The sequence below is a fragment of the Sciurus vulgaris genome (assembly GCF_902686455.1).
Source record: "Sciurus vulgaris genome assembly, chromosome: 2".
Taxonomy (NCBI): Eukaryota; Metazoa; Chordata; class Mammalia; order Rodentia; family Sciuridae; genus Sciurus; species Sciurus vulgaris.
In genome coordinates this window covers 163,413,985-163,433,680 of record NC_136462.1, presented here as the reverse complement: position 1 = coordinate 163,433,680, position 19,696 = coordinate 163,413,985, and the positions used below count along the sequence as shown (strand labels likewise).

At 37.4% G+C, this 19,696-nt stretch overlaps 1 protein-coding gene across 2 annotated transcripts in view; it reads left to right on the top strand.

Annotated features, from left to right (window-relative positions):
* Positions 1-19,696, top strand: part of MACROD2 (mono-ADP ribosylhydrolase 2) — a 2,108,743-nt gene that overhangs the window by 1,544,059 nt on the left and 544,988 nt on the right. For both annotated transcript variants that reach the window (XM_079128517.1, XM_079128510.1), the window contains exon 8: positions 12,693-12,766. In XM_079128517.1, coding sequence (XP_078984643.1) covers positions 12,693-12,766 — 74 coding nt within the window. The remainder of the gene's footprint in view (positions 1-12,692; positions 12,767-19,696) is intronic.

Sequence of the window (19,696 nt, the reverse complement as noted above, 5' to 3'; positions counted from 1 at the left end):
CATATCTGCTCCACCTGTCTCAATTCAGGCTCCAGTCTGAAAGGGCAGTGGCTACTTAGGGCAATCTTTTCTCAATCCAGCAAGACTTCTCCAAGTCTTACTTCTGCTCATATTCCACTGGCCAAAATATATCAAATGGACAAACTCAACATCACTGGGGCAGGGAAATAAACTTCACAAACAGGGAAGGTTCTGAAAAGCCAGATGGAATAGAGAAGTGAGAGATGGGACCAATTTTCTAATCCAGCACCTTCAGGGAAAAAAATCCCTATCCAGAGGATGTACAGCAGTCTAATGGCATTACTGCTCATGTCAAATTTGATTTTATGTCCTCTGACTCAACACTCAAGTTTTAGGAGCTTCTCACTTGATCTCTTTTGGAATGTCTTTGAAAATAATTTTCAGGATGATGTCCTCTAGTGTATTTTAATTACATCATAAATTGTATTTTGAATCACAAATATATATCAAATAGTGTTCTATTTTAAATTATAATCTTATCTAAAATCACTTTAATCTCTGTTTTAACCAATGAAGGAATGACTGCCCTTTTAAATACTATCCAAACCATAGAATAGAAGTCTTGCCAACTGGACCAGCCTTATTTATACAAATTCCCTGTGCCTTCAGCAGACCACTTTCAGCAATCCTCAAATTATAGAGTATTATAACCAGAATATGTCTTAAGAGTCAAGCCTGAGGAGGAGAGCATCTCCATGCCCAGCATTTACCTTAGAGAAATTTGACACTAAAAGTCCTTTCAGAAGAATTTCTGGAACTTTGGAGGCAGTTTACAAACTCAGACCTTCAGTGAACTTGAGTAATCATGAAGAGCAAAAGCCAGTATTCAGGGGACTTGGGAACTACCCCACTTTCTTTCACAGTGAGGTGGTAGGGGAGCAGTGAAGAGAACCTTCAACAGGCTCCTCCTGAGAACCTTGCATAAAAGTATCTTGGAACAGAGGTGGCTTGCATGCCTGGGAGTCAATGACAAATAAAACTAAGAGACCTTGTGTGCTGGCATGTCTCCAAAAGAGGTCCTTTATTCTGTCCCATTCGGGGGATAGAGAACCCCGAGAGCTGTTTGTTGGAACCTAGAGTTTTCGTTCTCCCACATCATGTTTGTAGGTTGTTTAAAGATCACATTCACGGAATGTGTAGGCCAGCAGGCACCAGAGAGCAGCACTGAGGTCCTTTCCTACCCTCCAGTGAGAGGACTGAGTTTTGTAGGCCTCAGAGGGCACAGAATAACTGCAGGATGCAGGGATGCCTCACAGGACACTGGACCAGTGGGATCTTCCCCATGCTCCAAAACATAGTATGACCCCTTATGGGACACCTATTTTGCCTGAGGTGGAAGGTGAACAAAATAGATGGCATTCTGACTCAGGAAGCTTATTTTCCAGCAGCATCAACACCTGGTAATGAGACAGATATCATTTCAGATACTGATAAGGGCACTGAAAGGGCTCTTTAAGCCAAGGTGAGGTGTTTGGATTTTGGTCAAAAGAGTGTGGGCAGCCACTGGGGAGCTCCTTGCATAGGTGCGACATGGTGAGCTTTGTGTTTAGAAAGATTGCTGGCTTCCAGGACTGTATGCCATTAATGCCCCATAATTTACATATCACTGTATGCCATTAATGCCCATTAATTTACATAATAAATGTAAATATACTGTATATTTTTCTCTCTCAGTAGATCTCAACATAAGTCTTTTCTACCCAGATTTGATGTCCTCAGTGAACTCCCTTGATTACCCCATAGGATAAAAATGTTCTTTTAAAAAAGAATTTTCAAGAAACCCCATTCCAGGAGATTCTATGGGATCTTTCATCTCCTTCCTCAGGAGACTTATTCAGGGGTGGTAGGAACAGCTTGCATAGAATAGAATTTGTTTCACGAGCCATTTCTTTGGTCATTATTGCAATTCCTTAGGCAAAAGATGGTTTTAAAAATACCCTTAGAAATAGAGACTGGAGCTCATAAGTTTGAAAAGCTGATGAAGCTTGCATACTTTGTCACCTTGTGTCCCATGAAAATGCACTTCATTCATACTTGGTTCCAAACCAAGTATGAGGAAAGGCAACTTGAAAGGAAAAACTTTGTTTTACAAAGTTTTAAGTAGAGGGAAAAAAAGTAGCTCAAGTCTGAGGCTAAATATTATAGAATTTACAGTGTAATGCTTTCTATTGGCATACACCATATCAAATGGAATGAAACAATGTGTCTGAAGAGATTAAGATGGTAAGTATACTCTTTTCCTTCTACTTCTTTTGTTATGACCTATTTTAGAGGTCGTGTCAGGAAAATCAGTACTAAGGGATAAGGAAGGCTATGGGGAAAGGCATGTCACAGAAGTTCCATTGAGAGTCAGCAGGCTTCAAATTTATAGGTTCCAGTCATGTTTGAAAGGAAGGTATCTGAATATTCAAGAATAATTATGTGATTAGAAATGCCAGCTTTTCTGCATTCCCAGAGCACAGAGGATGGACTCTTCAAATCCACTCTTATTCTTCAAGGAAGACATTAAATGGTAGAATGACTGCTGTCATTGGAGAAAGAGGGTAGCACATCAGCTCCCTGGCTCCATTGGGAGTGAACTATGTGGGAGGCCCTGTGCTCTGTACTCTGTAACAAACTCCTTGTCCACAGAGGTTTCCAATTTGATTTCCTTTCATTAGAGTTTGAAATGTAGCACCTCTTCTGGAGTCTGTAATATAGAGTCTTTATGGAATGTTTTCTCCATTCTAAAGAGTGTGAGGACCAACAGCATTCCTAGCACTGGGCTAGGATGTATTGTGGAAAAATTCAGGCAGATCCAGGTGTGCGTACAGTCCTGCCCTTGCTTGAGTTCTCTAAGAACCACTTTTTCTCTTCTGTACAATGAGAGGGCCCATGCATGCCTATAATCCCAGCAACTCAAGCAGCTGAGTCAGGAGGATGGCAAGTGAGGCCCTAAGCAACTTAGTGAGGCCCTAAGCAACTTAGCAAGACCCTGTCTCAAAATAAAAAATAAAAAGGGCTAGAGATGTAACTCAGTAGTAAAGCACTTCTGGGTTCAATCCCCAGTACTTAAAAAAATAAAAAAGAATGATTATATATAGAATCACTATAGAATGTTTTGAGGGTTTGAGCTATTTTATGTGGAAGTCAAAGATGCCCAAGCTCCTATCAATAGCCCGGGATCCTATCTCATGCCCGCTCTTGACCATATTCAGAATCACTGGTTTCTCTTTAGGTGAATATTAGCAACTGCATTAGTGAATGATTCTGAGTTTACTAAAGTTTACATGATAAATTCATAATATACTTTGCATACCTCTTGGCAATATTTAATATCAATACAAATTAATTATCTTTGTTACCAAAAATGGTATCTTTGTAACCAAAGTTGCCATCTATTCTCAGGTCAGCTTGTCTTCCTTCTTCTAGTCCCTTCTTCCCATTATAGTGTTGTAAAGACTGAATGAGATAATACACATGAAAGCTAAGTAGAGTAACTTGTACATAATAATTGCTCAATAAATGCTAACAGAAGCAACAGCACCAAGAGCAGTTTAATACTATTTAAAAAATTGCTATCTGTGTATCAGATTTGCCTGCCATGTGGTCCTGGCTTATATAACCTCTATACTCCCCCAAATAAATTATTATGTGATTTCATAGTGACAACCATTGATCACCTCAACTATTTTCCCTCATTCCATTAGCTAATTTATAAAACATTTCTCTATAGTGGATGTGCCAGAGATTACAACTAGAAAAGCCCGAAGAAAGATCAGCAAGGAAGATAAGTCCTTACCATTCTAAGTTTCATTAATATATCTTGATTGCCCTTATAATTTGACTAAATTAGATTCAGAGGAAGGGGTTTGAGTGCAAGTAGTTAATTTGGGATATGATTTCAATTAAGGATTTGGGAAGCATGAGAGACAAGGAAAGGAAGCATAGAGTGCAAAATCAAGGACTATTCCACTATGGACAACAGTATAATCCCATTGAGCAACTTTTGGAGAACTGTAAAGTACACACCTCAACATTACCTACCTGAGAGATGAAGAACATTTACAGGGGTGTCCATTTCCTGATCCTTTGGACCTGCCTACCTGTTGGCAGAGTGAGCACTGGCCAGCAGAAGGAGCCCTCAGGTAAAAGATTCCTGTAAGTCAAGCCAGCACACCAGGAAGTGACACATGCCAAGAGGATAGATGTGGAGTATTTTCAGCATCTGCCATGATTATTCAACTTATTAATATGCCATAGTAACTCTGTATGCTCATATCACAACCCCTGCCTCATCCTTTTGAATAATAGCTAAAACTACACTATCTTAATGACAGGCTGAGGATTCCTTACTCTTGCCAACTCTGGTGGCCTTTTGTAAACCCAAGGGAAGCCAGTGACACCTGTTTTAGCATTCTGCTGCCGTGCTCACTGCAGTAACAGGGGCCAGTGTCACTCTTATTACTTCACCTGTTTTATCTTTTGTGAAACTCAGCCTTAGCCAGAATTGTCTGAGTGGCTGCTCTAGCAATTGCTTAACGGCGAGGCTCCTTCAGCTCATTTCTTTCAAGTAATTTGATTTCATCGTGCGCTTAGAATTGCTTCTATGGGCTGGAAGGAGGCCTGGGGGAGGGATTGGCAAAAGCAGTTCTGAGACAAAAAAAAAAAAAAGTATTGCTCTATACTTCCCCGTGCCTACCACACCCTTTGTCAACAACCCTCAGCCCCTAACCCCCAATCTAGGAAAACTGTGTGTATGTGTGTGTGAGTGTGAGTGTGTGTGTGTGTGTGTATGTGTGTGTGTTCAAGAGGAACTGATGAAAATGAAAAAGAAAATTATCTCTTTTCACTTGAGCCCCAAAACTAATTATCTCCTTTCATTCGAGCCCTAAAACTATTGCTCACTTCATGTCTCTTTGGTCCCTACCACAAGACATTTTTTGCTAAAATGGAAAAATATTAATATTACTTCCTAAAAAATTAAGCAATGTATAATTTTGCATTAGAAGTCAATGGTTACAATCCCTATCCAACTGATATTGACATTTGACTGCCTGGTGATGTATTCTTCTCAGTTAAGATAATCAAAGGTTTTCATCTGAGAAAAGTCCTGTGTTTGATAACTTCTTATTATTTTTGTTTCTGTTTGCATGTGAATAATAATAATAAGCAACATTATGCTTCTTATTAAGGACTTGACAAGGAAAGAGGGCTCAAAAATGGGTGTAAATTTAATGTGCAGAGTTCAAGGAAGTCTGATTATTTTTTTCAAACTACTGCTTCTACCTTATGGATATATATATATATATATATATATATCATATATATACATATTATGTATATATACATGATATGTATATCTATGAATTCAGCACCATTATAGTCAACTTACAGGCTGATTAGTAGGTCAACAACTTTCTAAATATATGCAGTGTATACAGGAATTTATAATTCCATAAAATTGTTGCTGTTCCATTATAACTTTGTGCTAAGAGCTGTGACAGGTGGGATGGAGGTACAAACTACACCCCATTGAAGTGAAACCATCACAAAAGTCATGTGCTATTGAAAATAAAATAGATAAACATTGCTTTTAGATCCATGAACTTGGCCTGGATTTTGGCCATTATATCACCTTCTTCTTACAACTATTAGAAAGGTATCCACAGGGAGAACAGAGGGAGTCCTGGTTACAGGTTCAGAAGGTGGCGTTGGGGGGATATGCAAGAAAGGGAGGCCCTGGGGAGATTGCAAATGTCAGATAGACTTAAAGTTTTCAAACATAGCTTAATTATACTTGGCATAATGTTCAATTTTATTTTTCTGTATTTTTGTAGTAAGAAGCTATTTAAATAATTGATTATGGTATTACTTCTGTACCATAAGGTAATCTATAACTATAAGCAGGCTCTCATTTTAAAGTTGAAAACTAGAGATGACCTGTTGTTTCTGACTTCAAAAAGGATAGTAAAACTGAGTAAGCTGTGTGTGTTTATATTAGTGTTTATATTAGTGGAATATGCTACAACTTAGTGGAACAGGATTGAATTTTCTATCAGGGAGACAAACTTAACGTCCACATGAAAGACAATGGAAAGTGTTAAAGATATTGGGAAATTCAATAATGCAAAAAATAATTAAACAAAAATCAGAGAGAAAAATTGCCTATGATAATGTCAAAACCATATTCACCATAGCTGTGTTGGAAACCTTCTGGGTTTTAACAATTCCAACATTTAGTTCAGGAGTGGAATAGAATGTTTAGCAAATCTTTATTGCTGTATTTTCCTGTACTGAAATTTGAAGAAGAGAAATAATAAGTTTGTAACAAACTAAAAGAAAATTGTCCATCTAATGAGCTATTTGATATGCCATGGATGGAAACCATGTAAACCCAACTTGCTGTTTTGCTTTTTCTCTCTTTTACTTCAAGTGTTTAGAGGTTCCATTAACAGAGTTTGTTCTTTCTTAAGAACAAGACGAATTTGTAGTGGGAATACAGAAAAATCATAAAACTTTTCTGAGCTTCAAGTTTAAAAAAAAGATTGAATGGCTTAAAGCTAACTTTAAAGGCTTTTAGTGAAGAAAAATGTAATTAAAAAATACATCTTAATATGTGACATAAATAAATCTATTATTTTAAACATTTGTGTAGTTCTTATATAGTTCTGGTGTGAGTGTAAAGTGGCTGCTTTGGATGCTATTTGGCAAAATTTACCAGAGTCAAACAAACAAGTAGACCAGCATCCTCATATCCTGGATGTGGACTCAACAGAAATAAGCACTTATGTTTACTAAAACATGTATGAGAATGTTCATGGCAGCTTTGTTTATAATAGTCCTAAACTGGAAACAATCATTATTCATTTGCCCATCAATACTATAATGGGTAAGAAATTGTGGTGTATTCATATAATGGAATTCAGCATTATGATAAAAGGGAATGAGCTACTATTATAGGTAATAACACGAATCAATCAGGCTGGTGTAGTGTTCAACAAAATATAGATATAAAAGAACATGCATTCCATAATTCCATGAATATGAAATATAAAAAGACATGAAACTAAACCCATGGCAATACAAGTCAGAATAGCCATTTCCTTGTGGGATGTGTATTGACTCAGGAAAAGGCTGTTTTCTCCGGTATTGAAAATGTTTTACATTTTGAGCTGGGTGATGTTTATGTGTGTGTGTGCATGTGTGTTTAAACATATAAACATGCCTCAGGAAGCTGAAGCAGGAAAATCACAAGTTCAAAGCCAGCCTTAACAATTTAGTGAGGCCCTAAGCAATTTAGTGAGACCCTGTCTCAAAATTAAAAATAAAAAGGGTTGGGGATGTGGCTCAGGGGTTAAGTGCCCCTGGATTCAATCCCTGGTACCAAAAACAAAACAAAATAAAGCATATATACATATATATGTAAGAATTTAGCAAGCATTTTCAACTAATGAGCAAATGTAAGGAAACATTTATTTATCATCTAAGTCAACATCCACACTTAAAACAAAGGTAATTTTAATAATCCATCCTAATGAGTAGGGACCTAAGCTTTGGAATGCCAGCAGAAGCAGATTCTATGCACACCTGAGTACACACATACATAACTCCCTGCATGCCTGACCCTAAATTATTAATGGCTTGTTCAGCCTCATTGACCCTCATACTTGGAGAGATTTTCTACGTCATCTAATACAGTGATTCATCTGAAGGCTGTCTGCTGCCTTCCCTCTGGGTAGTCATTCTACTTTTGTGAACAAAAGTTCTCTGGTGACCAGAATATACTGTGACCTCCTGGGGTGGGTCTTGCTACCATTGGAAGGCCATCCCTGGGCTAAAATCTGTCCTTGTTTATTCACTGGTCTTATTTATAACCATTGGTGTCTTGCAGTTAGGTGGACAAAGAATTGTCTTATTGCTATTTACCCTGAACATCATGCTTCGTCTTGTACATACATGCCACTGAAAGCAGGAAGTTTTTCAGGAATATTTTTTCTTGATATTTCCCTCTCCCTTTTGTTAATTACCGTATTTCTTCCCTCCAGGAGCTGTTTTCTCATATGAATCTTCTTAACATTTCTTCTCATGGATGAAAGGGGTTGTTGTGGATATAGCAGTCTGATTGGGCCCCTTTGTGACATCCTTTCCTCCTCACCATGCTATGGCTGAACACCCTTGAGATTCTGTTTCTGTTGTTAATACAAAGATCCATTAATTCACAATCCACTCCCTTGTTCAACATCTATTTGTTGATCATCCTTTAGGTATCTAGTGATTTGCAAAGACAGATGTGTTATCCACTTTAGGGTGTTTACTAAGATTATTAATCACATATTTATATAAACAAGGGTAGAACTGTAAATGATGCATCTGTGAGGGAAAGGTGAGGTGGTGTGAGATAGTGTAAAATAGGGAGTCATCAATGTCAGACCAGTGTTCCCTGGAGAAGGGATAACTGAGCAGAGGACAAGTAAAAGTGAGTGCAAACATGGAGAAGAGAAGAGAAATGTCAATTTGGAAAGGAAATGGTATGAGCAAGGCCTTATGGCAGTAGGTAGAAATGGGTCATAACTTTAGAAGAACAGAAAAAAGCCAGTATAGTTGGAGTAGAAAAAGTAATGAGCAATACAGAGAGATAGGAAAGAGTCAGATCATTCAAGGGGGAAATGTTAATTTGGGGAGAGGCCTAAGAACAGAGTGGGTTTCCAATGCTTGGTAAAATTGCATTCCTTGGAACAAACAAATTGAATACAAAACAGGGTTTGAGAGAGTTCTGCTTTGTACTTTTGGATCAGAAAGGTTACATCAAGGTCCAGAGTGTGATCTAAAAAGAAGGAGGTAGGTGAGGTGGAAGGGAGGAGGTGGTTGTTGAAGAGGAACAGGTTGAGGAACTGGCAGCCAGGTGTTGGCTGGGTCATCCTCTCAACTGGGGATATGAAGTTGAAATCAACTGGGGATATGAAATTACCTTGAGGTCACGATAAAAATTGGCCCTCAGGGCCTGAGGCTTTGGCAAATGGGAGAGAGTGACCAGGAGGTCACAAATAGTTGAGAGCTGATCATTGTTGCCATGGTTCTAGAAGAACTTGTATAATTTCTCTGAAGGGAATTATATCTTCAAAAGGTCAATGTTAATGCAGATGGCCATTGTAATTGAATGTGATTATAAAATTTATTTGATTTATATAGCCCTATAATTTTATATTTTGAGTAATTATTAAGCAAACCTAAGAATTAAAGAACAATTTCATGGGAAGAGAATGAACAAGAAAAACCAAGACAAGTCTAGAAAGGCCCCTAGTGGCCATTGAAATAGGCAATGCTACTATGCTATGGTGTTCTTATTTATTCTGCAGGAGCTGGAGAGTCAATAAAGGCTGTGTGGCTTTATCTCAGGTTGTAATTTGATAACTATGCTTTAGAAGGGATCACTTGGAACTGGTATGCTAGGTAGATTAGAGAAGACAGGTAACTAAAGGAGCAGAATTCAGGGGTACCTAAGGTTGTCTAGGTGAAGCTCATTAGACTTTGAGTGAGATATGGGAAAGGAGGAAAGGAAGGGGAGGTGTACAATATTTTAGAGGATCAATGTCTTTTAGGACTCAGATACCAGCAGGGCAAGTTCTTAAATACAGCAGTATCTAGGAAAAAGGTAAAGCCATAGAGGAAAGCATAAAGCCAGGAAGGAGGTTTGTTTTGAAGAAAAACACACACATTTCACTTTTGCTCTTGGAGCATATCAAGGGAAGTGTGTGTAGGTATTAAACTCAGGGAAGGGATACACAGGAAAAACTTGTAGTAGTTTCCTCCTGCTGTGGTTTGGATATGAGGTGTTCCAGAAAAGCTCCTTTGGTCATGCAGGAATGTTCACAGGTGAAATGGGTGGTCTGGGAGAACGTTAACCAAATTGGTCCATCCTAGTTTGAATGGATGGACTGGGTGTAACAGTAGTAGGCACCTAGGGCATTACTTGAGGAGGTGAGTCACTGGGGGCATGCCCAGGAAAGGTTGATCTTTCCTGCAGCCCCTTCTGCCTTTATTTTTCTCTGCTTCCTGGCTACTATGGAGTGAACTGTTTTCCTTTGTTGTGCCCTTTGGCCATGATGTCTGGCTTCCCCTTGGGTTCAGAGCAATGAACTTCAATATCTATGGAGACCACTGAAACCATGAGTCACAAATAATTTTCCCTCCTCCAAGTTGTTCTTGTCAGATATTTTGGTCACCATGATGCAAAGCAGACTAAAACAGTTCCTTAACAGCAAATGCTTATCCTGGCCTTCTTCTTCTTTGCAGCCCATAAGTACTCATCCTGATTTCTCCCCTTCATTTTCCTTCAGTTTTTCTATCATTGCCTTATTACTCACTGTTTACTTCTGAAGAATGTCTCCCATTTCTCCACATTGCAACTCTCTTTTCAAGCTTTCTAACATTTCCCAGTAAATCCCACTCCTCTTTCTTTCTTAGTTCCCTCATCTGCATCTGCCACCCTAAGTTTGTTTTATCACTGTTTTATGGTTGTCATTTTACTCATATATTTACTCCTTCAGACATTGGACTTTTAGAGGACAGGGACTCACTCAAGTGTCTGTAACTCCACTCTTGGGGGATTTAACAAAAATTTGTTTAATGAATTAACTATTGTTTAATTAAGTTTTTTTTTTACTAATTTAGGGTATTATGCTTTTAGGCATTCATTTAAGGAAAATGGATACGATTAAACTATTCATAACAAGTCCACAATCCCAAATGTTCAAGATGAACTTAGAAAGAACTTGTGCATATTTTCATATCCCAGTGTTCCTCTCTGATCTATAAATTAAAATAGATGAAACTTGGCCCTACTTTCTTTTGTCTGCCTTCCTAAAGCACCCTTTAGCAAAGCCTACACAATACAAATCAGGAAAGCAGTGTTCATTTTTGGAAATGGAGACAACGCTCTTGTTCCTCTTCTCTCACACATCTCTGTGAAGGTCTACCAAGATCCACACCTCAGTATGAGCTATTAGGACATGTATTTACCCTTCAATATAACTGGGTCTTTTAAATCTTAGATCTCTCTCTCTCTCTCCCTCTCTCTCTCTCTCTCTCTCTCTCTCCACACAGACAATGTCCTCTCCAGAAGACACCCTCATGGACATGCTCTGTGGATGTTGCTGTAACTAGCTAGAGTATAGAGTAAAAAGAAAGCTGTGTTTAGGATGTTGGAAAAGATGTACATTTAATGAATGCTTCTGGAAAAAGGAACAAGGGCAGAAGTGTTCAAACAAGTAGGAGAAGACAGGGGAGAAGGCAATTTTGAAAATTTTAGGAGGAAAATTTGAAGATTCATACATACAGAAAAGATTAAAGTTGCCAGGGGCTGGTTGGATGGAAGATTGGGGAGTGACTATTTAATGGGTACAGGGTTTCTGTAAGGGGTGATGAAAATATCTGGAATGAGTAATGATAATTTCACAACATTGTAAACAGAATAAACACTGAACTGTATGCTTTAATAAAAAATTAACTAAATAAGTAAAATCCAAGAGGGAAGAGATACTGATATATGAAAATCAAAGCATATCTAATGTCAGAGAGGCCAAAGACTCATTGGAAGACAATAGGATTCCGTGATTAAGAAGCTGGTGGTGAGCGTAAAGAGAGTGATTCTAACAAAATAGTTATTCCCATCTCTTCCTCTTTCTGAACCAAAGATATGTAAATGAGGTTATTCCTTCATAAATTTCTCTATTGACAGAATGCCTAATGATTCTGCAGGTCTAGGAATGTGTTCAGTTTATGTAACTGAAAAGACATTCTTAGGTGTTTTGGAAATTCTGAAAATGTGTGCTGATACTCACAGGGGTGAAGCATATATGTGACATATTTTCTGCCCTTGAAAATCAAACTCACAGCAGGGTATGGTGGTACACACCTGTTATCCCAGCAACTCTGGAGGCTGAAGCAGGAGATCACAAGTTCAAAGCCAGCCTCAGCAATGTAGCGAGACCCTATACAATTTAGTGAGACCCTGTCTCAAAAAAAAAAAAAAAAAAAAAAATTTAAAAAGAGGGCTGGGGATGTGACTCAGTGGTTAAGCACCCTTGGGTTCAATCACTGGTACAAAAAAAAAAAAAAAAAAAAAATGAAACCCACAGCTCACAATCAGTTAACTCGTGTGGTTTCAATTCCAAACACCATCTCCAATGTCCCTAAGTGTAACATAAGTCACATTCTGTGAATATTGATAATTGCTTTCTGTGGTATGGCTATTTGGCATGTTATTTAACCAGCCTGTGACAGTTTATTGATGGAATAGTGACCTTGTGACTCTGGGTCAACCACGTATTTTCTCTGAGTCACATTTACTTGATTTTTAAGATGAGGAGGGTAATAAATCTTAATCTGAGCACAATTTGTAAGAAAAAAAAACACATGAAAGTGCTTTGTAAACAATTAAGTATATTTTAATTGATATTGTTATTAAATAACAATTAAATCCTTTTTTTTTTTTTTTAACTCCAGACTAGTGTAAGATCAGCCCTTTTAATGCCTCCTGTGTAGAAGTGAAGGCTTCACTTCTATACAACTTACTGAGGTCTGCCTTGCTCAGTACTTGTTGGTTGGATTGAATATTATTTTAATGAGAAAATTCCATTCTCACACCACCTTTGACCTCTCTGTAACTTTTATAACTTTTTTTCACTTAGGTTTTCCAAATGAACCTGCTGCAGTCATTGCCCTTGGCACCATTAAGGAATGGCTGACAAAAAATCACCACGAGGTAAGAATAACAACACAATCAGGGAGCTTTCCTGATGGTGTAATTTGATTCTTAAATTTTTTTTTAAAAGCACATAAATATCAGCCAGTCCTAGGCATTGAACCAGGGTTAGCTGACCATTCTTTGTTTGGGTTACATGGGTGATTAAATATTTCCCTGTCATCTGTTGACTACAGTAAGTATATTGATCAGTTTGTTGGTGAAGATGGGTGAAGTAACCAGATTCTTCTTGCCATAATCTCTTTTTTAAAATTTTTGGATACTGTAGATTGTATGTAAGAGAGAGTAAGATGGATTTCATTAAAAACAAATGGTCCTTCCTGTGCTGTTTTCCTTGAAGAGTCAAGCTGTCTTTCTTTTGACAGTGGATTCCTGATGTACAGTAATTTGGGAATTATTTTCTACTGTCTTTATTTATCACTAATCATTTCCCTAAAGTTATTTCTGAGTGTGAGATCCACGTGGGCTTGTGTAATTGATAACTAAATCGCTATAACCAGATGTTTTTAATTGAAACTCAATGTTTCCATCACAGTGTTCTTCATGCCTCCTGTTTCTCTTGTTGTATGAGATCTTTGGGTATGTTCAATGATGAACGGGGGAATTACACAAATAAACAGAGCAACAAAATAACTAAAGTCTGTGGCACTTTAGTGTTCAGAGTTTTGTCAATATATACATTATAACAGCAAGTAGGTGCCAGGAAATGCATGATCGTGAGCATTTTCCTTCTGATTGTGCTTTTTTCCTCAGGTGATAACATAAACTACCAAGAATTTTGTTTTATTTTATCATGACTGTGAATTTTGCTTTTTATTTGGTTGAGAGATGGATTATTCACAAATGGTTAAGTGTGGAAACAGAGTATGGAGGTTTCTTGTGTGAGAGTTGTTGGTACCTTTGTGTGTTTAAAGAAACTGCAGTGTGATTTTCTAATTATTCTACTCAACATTTCTTAATCTGATATGAATGTTGTTAATCTCAAGAGGAAGTAAAGTCCATATAGCCAAACATCTATTTTGGTTCTTGCTCTTTTTTCCCTATTACTTTGAAATGTATAAATGTCAACTTCAATTTAGAGGATGCCTTAAGTTTCCTCAAAAAAGCAAAATAAAACAAATAACTAAAATATCCAGCTTATAAAACACATCTTTGACATGAGTTGTTTATTTTTAGAGCAAACTTGTGAAACATCAAGGAAAGGTATTGTTATCCTCTTCCTCATCCGGCATCAAAAGGTTAAATGATATATTCAAGAGTGGAAAATCACAGAGTTTAGAGTCTAACATAGTTCTTCTGACTCTAATAGCTAGTCTTCATTGAAGTGGTACTGAGGCCAGGGAGAGAAGTTCAGTTCCATCAAAAGCCAGTTATCTTTCAATATATGTCTTTGTCACAGCAAATGATCCTCAACTGGACCACAGGCTTTGTAGGATGACATATGTCATTTTGGCATGTGATGGAAATTTGCATAAACACTTCTCATTAAAGTGATGATGGAAAGTAAACATGTTGGTACAATTCACAGCACACTGACAACTTCTAATGATGGATTAGCACTACTTAACTTATTCAGAAAGTTAGTTTCCCTACAAACTTCTTTGCCTGGTGCTTTCTACTTATTTCATTTGCCTATCCTGTTTTTGAGTCCATTCTTCATCTTTCATATAATATTCTCACATGTTTCTTTGATCCGTTGTGGAAAATTTAGATAATTTATATGGGGGAATGTAGATCAGTTATTGTACCTTTAAACATGTACTGTGCTAATTCCCTTTTAAGACTCCGTGTTTCAATATGCACTGGCTAGTTGGAACCAGTTAATTTGAACATATCAAGTTTTACTGAATAAATGAATTATGAGTAGTAAATCATAGAAAAAAGCTATACAAATTGATTATCTAGCAGTATTTGTATTTATTTTTTGCTCTGTTAAACAAACGAGGCAGAGGACTTATGAAAGTGTACTGCTTCTAATTCAGTTGTCTTTCCCCTGCAGTATTGTTTTGACATCCTGATTGTTTCAGCTATTTATTCATTAATTCACTCGTTTGATAAATATTTATTGAATCCCACTAAGCACCAAACACTTTTTTACATACCAGGCACAGAGCACTGAAAAACAAATAATCCTTGCCTTATGATATTTGTAGTCTAGGAAGAAAAAAAAATACAAAGTAAGTAAATAAATGAATAAGAGAGTTAAAAGAGTGCTTCACAAAATAAAGCAAGGTGACTAGATTGTCAGTTATTGAGGGTTGCATTTTTGGAGAATATAGGAACTGCTCTCAAGACCAGAGCTTGGAAGAAAGCTTCATAAAATGAGAGGGAGTAGCAAGTCATACTGCGGTCTTGACCTAGAACATTCCATGCTGAAGGAGCAGCAAGAGAAAGACCCTGAGGGGAGAATAAACTTACTCTTTGCAAGCAATGGTAATAGAGTCACTGTGGTTAGAACAGAGAGATAAAAGTGACAGGAGACAACGTAGGGAACATAGGCAGAGGTGCAATCAAAAGGTCTTATGGTTCACAGAGAGGCTTTGAATTTTACTCTAAGCCTAATGTGCAGTTTTTGGAGGGCGTGTGGAGGGTTTGGGTATATTGATGTTGTCATGTAATTAGCTAGCTTTCACAAGACCTATTTCACGGTTACAAAATGAGTCTGGTTGGTCTTTGGAAAATGACCTTTAGAGATATGAGAGTAGGAAAGAGAAGACTGATTAAAAGGCTCCTGCTGTAATTCCAGGCAAGAGATGGGGTGATTTGTAACACCTTGATGATAGAAAAGGAAGCAACAAACATCAGGTTTGGGATACACTTTAAAATAGTATTTAGAGTTTATTTTTAGCTAAGATAGACTAGGATTTGCTGCAGTTACAAATGACCACTGGATCTCAGTGTCATAAAACAGCAAAGGTTTATTTGTCACTTGCACTGTTTGTATATCAGGAGTCAGCAGAGGACTCTGGCTTAGTCAGGAACCCAGGCTGATGGATACCCTACTATACAAAATAACATCTATCAGATGATGGGAATAGATAATCAATTATTTTGTAGGGATGCTTCTACAAAGGAATGATGCATGTAACTTTCCCTCACATTACATTGTCTGGAGGAAGATGCCCAGGTACTAAGTTCCAGGGGAAAAGAAAATGCAATTATTTTATATGTTCAGAACAGAGAAAACTAAATATAAGCAAAAGTAGAAATGTTTTTTATAGAGGAAAATCAGATGTGCTATATGACAAAAACAGAAGAGTGAAGAATTTCAGCTAAGTTTTTGGGTAAAATTTGGTGCATTTACTGAGATGAAGAAAACTTGTATAGGAACATGTTCATTTGAAAATGTAAAGCAAACAAAAATTGTATTGCAGACTAGCATATTTTTAGATATCTACTGAAGATTTCAAATGATCAAGTTGACTATTTGAATCAGAAGACCAAATAAAGTGAGAAAAAAAAAAAAAAACATGGTGAAATTGAGCAGATCTTTATAACATGGACTTGGGTTTGGGTCTTAATTTGAGTTTGCTGGAAAGAAGTAGAAATATAGTCAAGGCAGCTTAGATAAAGGAAAATTATGCTATAGAAATGAACTATTTTAAAGAAATGTTTTGTAATTCAAGGATCAGACCTAGAACAGGATCTCCCAAGTGCCTGGAATCCACCAAGAAGCAACATTTTCTCCCTCTAGTTCCCTATCTTTCATATATTGCTATTTAATTATCATTGTTGTTATTATTTTGTACACTACCTTCTATACTCACTTCTTTGTTTACACATGCCCCATTATGATTGTGACTGTCCTTTTGTGGGCCAGTCAGCTCTGATGAAGCAAGGCCAGGATCAAGTTTGGTGAGTAAAGTTACATCTTCTGAGACTTTTAGCTGATCAAGTCCCTGGAATTTTTCCTTTAAAAGCACAGGGAAATCATGTAATGTGATTCCCCCATCGGTGGCCATACTTACCTTAGGTAAGTATGTGCTTCAATAGTGCTCATTTTCTGAGTTTGGTTGTCATGTATCATAAATAATTGATGTCGTCATATAATTAGCAAATTTGAATTTCACATTTCACCAGTTACCCTCTGATTTCTAAATCATCAGGAATGAACACTTCTTTTTTACATTAGCCAGATAGATTATTTTTTCTTTTTTTCCCCCTCCCCCCCACCCCTCTTTTCCCTCTATACAGTCCCTCCTTCCTCCATTCTTGTTACCTCCTCTCCCATTATGTGTCATCATCTGCTTATCAGCGAGATCATTCTTCCTTTGGTTTTTTGATATTGGCTTATCTCACTTAGCATGACATTCTCCAATTTCATCCATTTGCCTGCAAATGCCATAATTTTATTATTCTTTGTGGCTGAGTAAAATTCCATTGTATAAATATACCACAGTTTCTTTATCAATTCATCAATTGAAGGGCATCTAGGTTGGTTCCACGATCTGGCTATTGTGAATTGAGCAGCTATGAACATTGATGTGGCTGCATCTTTGTAGTATGCTGATTTTAAGTCCTTTGGGTATAGGCCAAGTAGTGGGATAGCTGGGTCAAATGGTGGTTCCATTCCAAGCTTTCTGAGGAATCTCCACACTGCTTTCCAGATTGGCTGCACTAATTTGCAACCCCACCAGCAATGTATGAGTGTACCTTTTTCCCCACATCCTTGCCAACCCCTATTATTGCTTGTGTTCTTGATAATCGCCATTCTAATTGGGGTGAGATGAAATCTTAGGGTAGTTTTGATTTGCATTTCTCTTATTACTAGAGAAGCTGAACATTTTTCATATGTCTGTTGATTGCTTGTACATCTTCTTCTGTGAAGTGTCTGTTCATTTCCTTAGCCCATTTGTTGATTGGGTTATTTGTATTCTTGGTGTGGAGTTTTTTGAGTTCTTTATAGATTCTGGAGATTAGTGCTCTATCTGAAGTATGAGTGGCAAAGATATTCTCCCACTCTGTAGGCTCTCTCTTCACATTGCTGATAGTTTCTCTTGCTGAGAGAAATCTTTTTAGTTTGAATCTATTCCAGTTATTGATTCTTGCTTTTATTTCTTGTGCTATGGGAGTCCTATTAAGGAAGTCTGAATCTGGGTCAAATGTTGAAGATTTGGACCTACTTTTTCTTCTATAAGATGCAGGGTCTCTGGTCTGATTTCAAGGTCCTTGATCCATTTTGAGTTGAGTTGTGCGCAGGGTGAGAGATAGGGGTTTAATTTCATTCTGCTGCATATGGATTTCCAGTTTTCCCAGCACCATTTGTTGAAGAGGCTATCTTTTCTCCATTGCATATTTTTGGCACCTTTGTCTAGTATGAGAAAATTGTATTTATTTGGTTTGTGTCCATGTCCTCTATTCTGTACCATTGATCTGCTTGTCTATTTTGGTACCAATACCATGCCGTTTTTGTTACTATTTCTCTAGTATAGTTGAAGATCTGGTATTGCGATATCCCCTGCTTCACTCTTCCTGCTAAGGATTGTTTTAGCTATTCTGGGTTTCTTATTCTTCCAGATGATTGCTTGTTCTATTTCTGTAAGGTACATCATTGGGATTTTAATTGGAATTGCATTGAATCTGTATAGCACTTTTGGTAGTATGGCCATTTTGACAATATTAATTCTGCCTATCCAAGAACATAGGAGATCTTTCCATCTTCTAAGGTTTTCTTTAATTTCTTTCTTTAGTGTTCTGTAGTTCTCATTGTAGAGGTCTTTCACCTCTTTTGTTAGATTGATTCCCAAGTATTTTATTTTTTTCAAGGCTATTGTGAATCGGGTAGTTTTCCTGATTTCTCTTTCTGAAGATTCATCACTTACGTATAGATTTTATTCTAAATAATTTTATGAATCACTGCCAGCTGATTTGGTGGGACATTTCAACATTTAGAGTCCTGAATTGAGAACTTGGGTCCAGTGGTCAGGAGCATGAAAAATATATTCTGTCCATGGTCCACCTTATTTGGTTGCCCAAAGCTGGAATTGTGGGAGGTCTGCTATCATTACATATTAAGAGGACTCAGGAACTTGAGGGAGATCATACAGCTGAACAAATCCCACCATCAGCTTTGACTGCAGCAGCTCTAGTGGAAGAGACAAGGCAGCACTTTAACAAAACATGGGAGGATAATTCTCAATGGGATAGAATTGGGGCACAAAAAATGATGTTCCAGAACTGAAAATGGTAATGACTCACAAAGAGAAAAATTAAAAATCAAAAAAGAACTTTCACTGCTGAGAATTGAATTATTGCTATGGGAAGACCACTCAGATCAATTATCTCACAATACAGATCAGAAATACAGAAATCTTCACTGAAGAGATAAGTATGTGACAGAGTCTTAGGGATCCAAGCATGAGGTGGGCAGAGGATGAAGATTACTCATCAACATTTTCAGCTAAATTGTTAAGAACTTCTAAGTTTAGAAAACCAAAAGAAAAGAATATTAGAGTTGGCTATAAAAAATTGACAACAGACAGCATGATACCCTTTCTGAAAGTACCCCCACCCTCTGCAGATTTTTTTCACAAGTAGCAACTTTATTTTAGAGATATGTGAGCAAAATAGGGGAGTGTTATGGAAATGAGCAGTGGAAATGTGGCCTTAAACTCCTAACTGGTATGGCTGCTCCACATTATCATATGCAGTTTCATGCATTCCTCATTTTTCATGCAGTCTGAAAATAACATTTCATGTGAAATAGTGATTTCCCCACACCACAGCTCTGAGATATCCTGTTCATATCTGGAAGTTAGCCTAAGAAATGTCTTTATGGTGCCTGTTCCTTGTTCTGCCTAAGGGACTCATATGGCATTTGGCTATTGGTCTCTGGGGCAATGTACATACTTGTAAGTTTTTCCATAGAAAGCAGAAGAACAGGATGTCTTTCACTCTTAAAAACTACAAATGGCCTGATACTGTAGGATA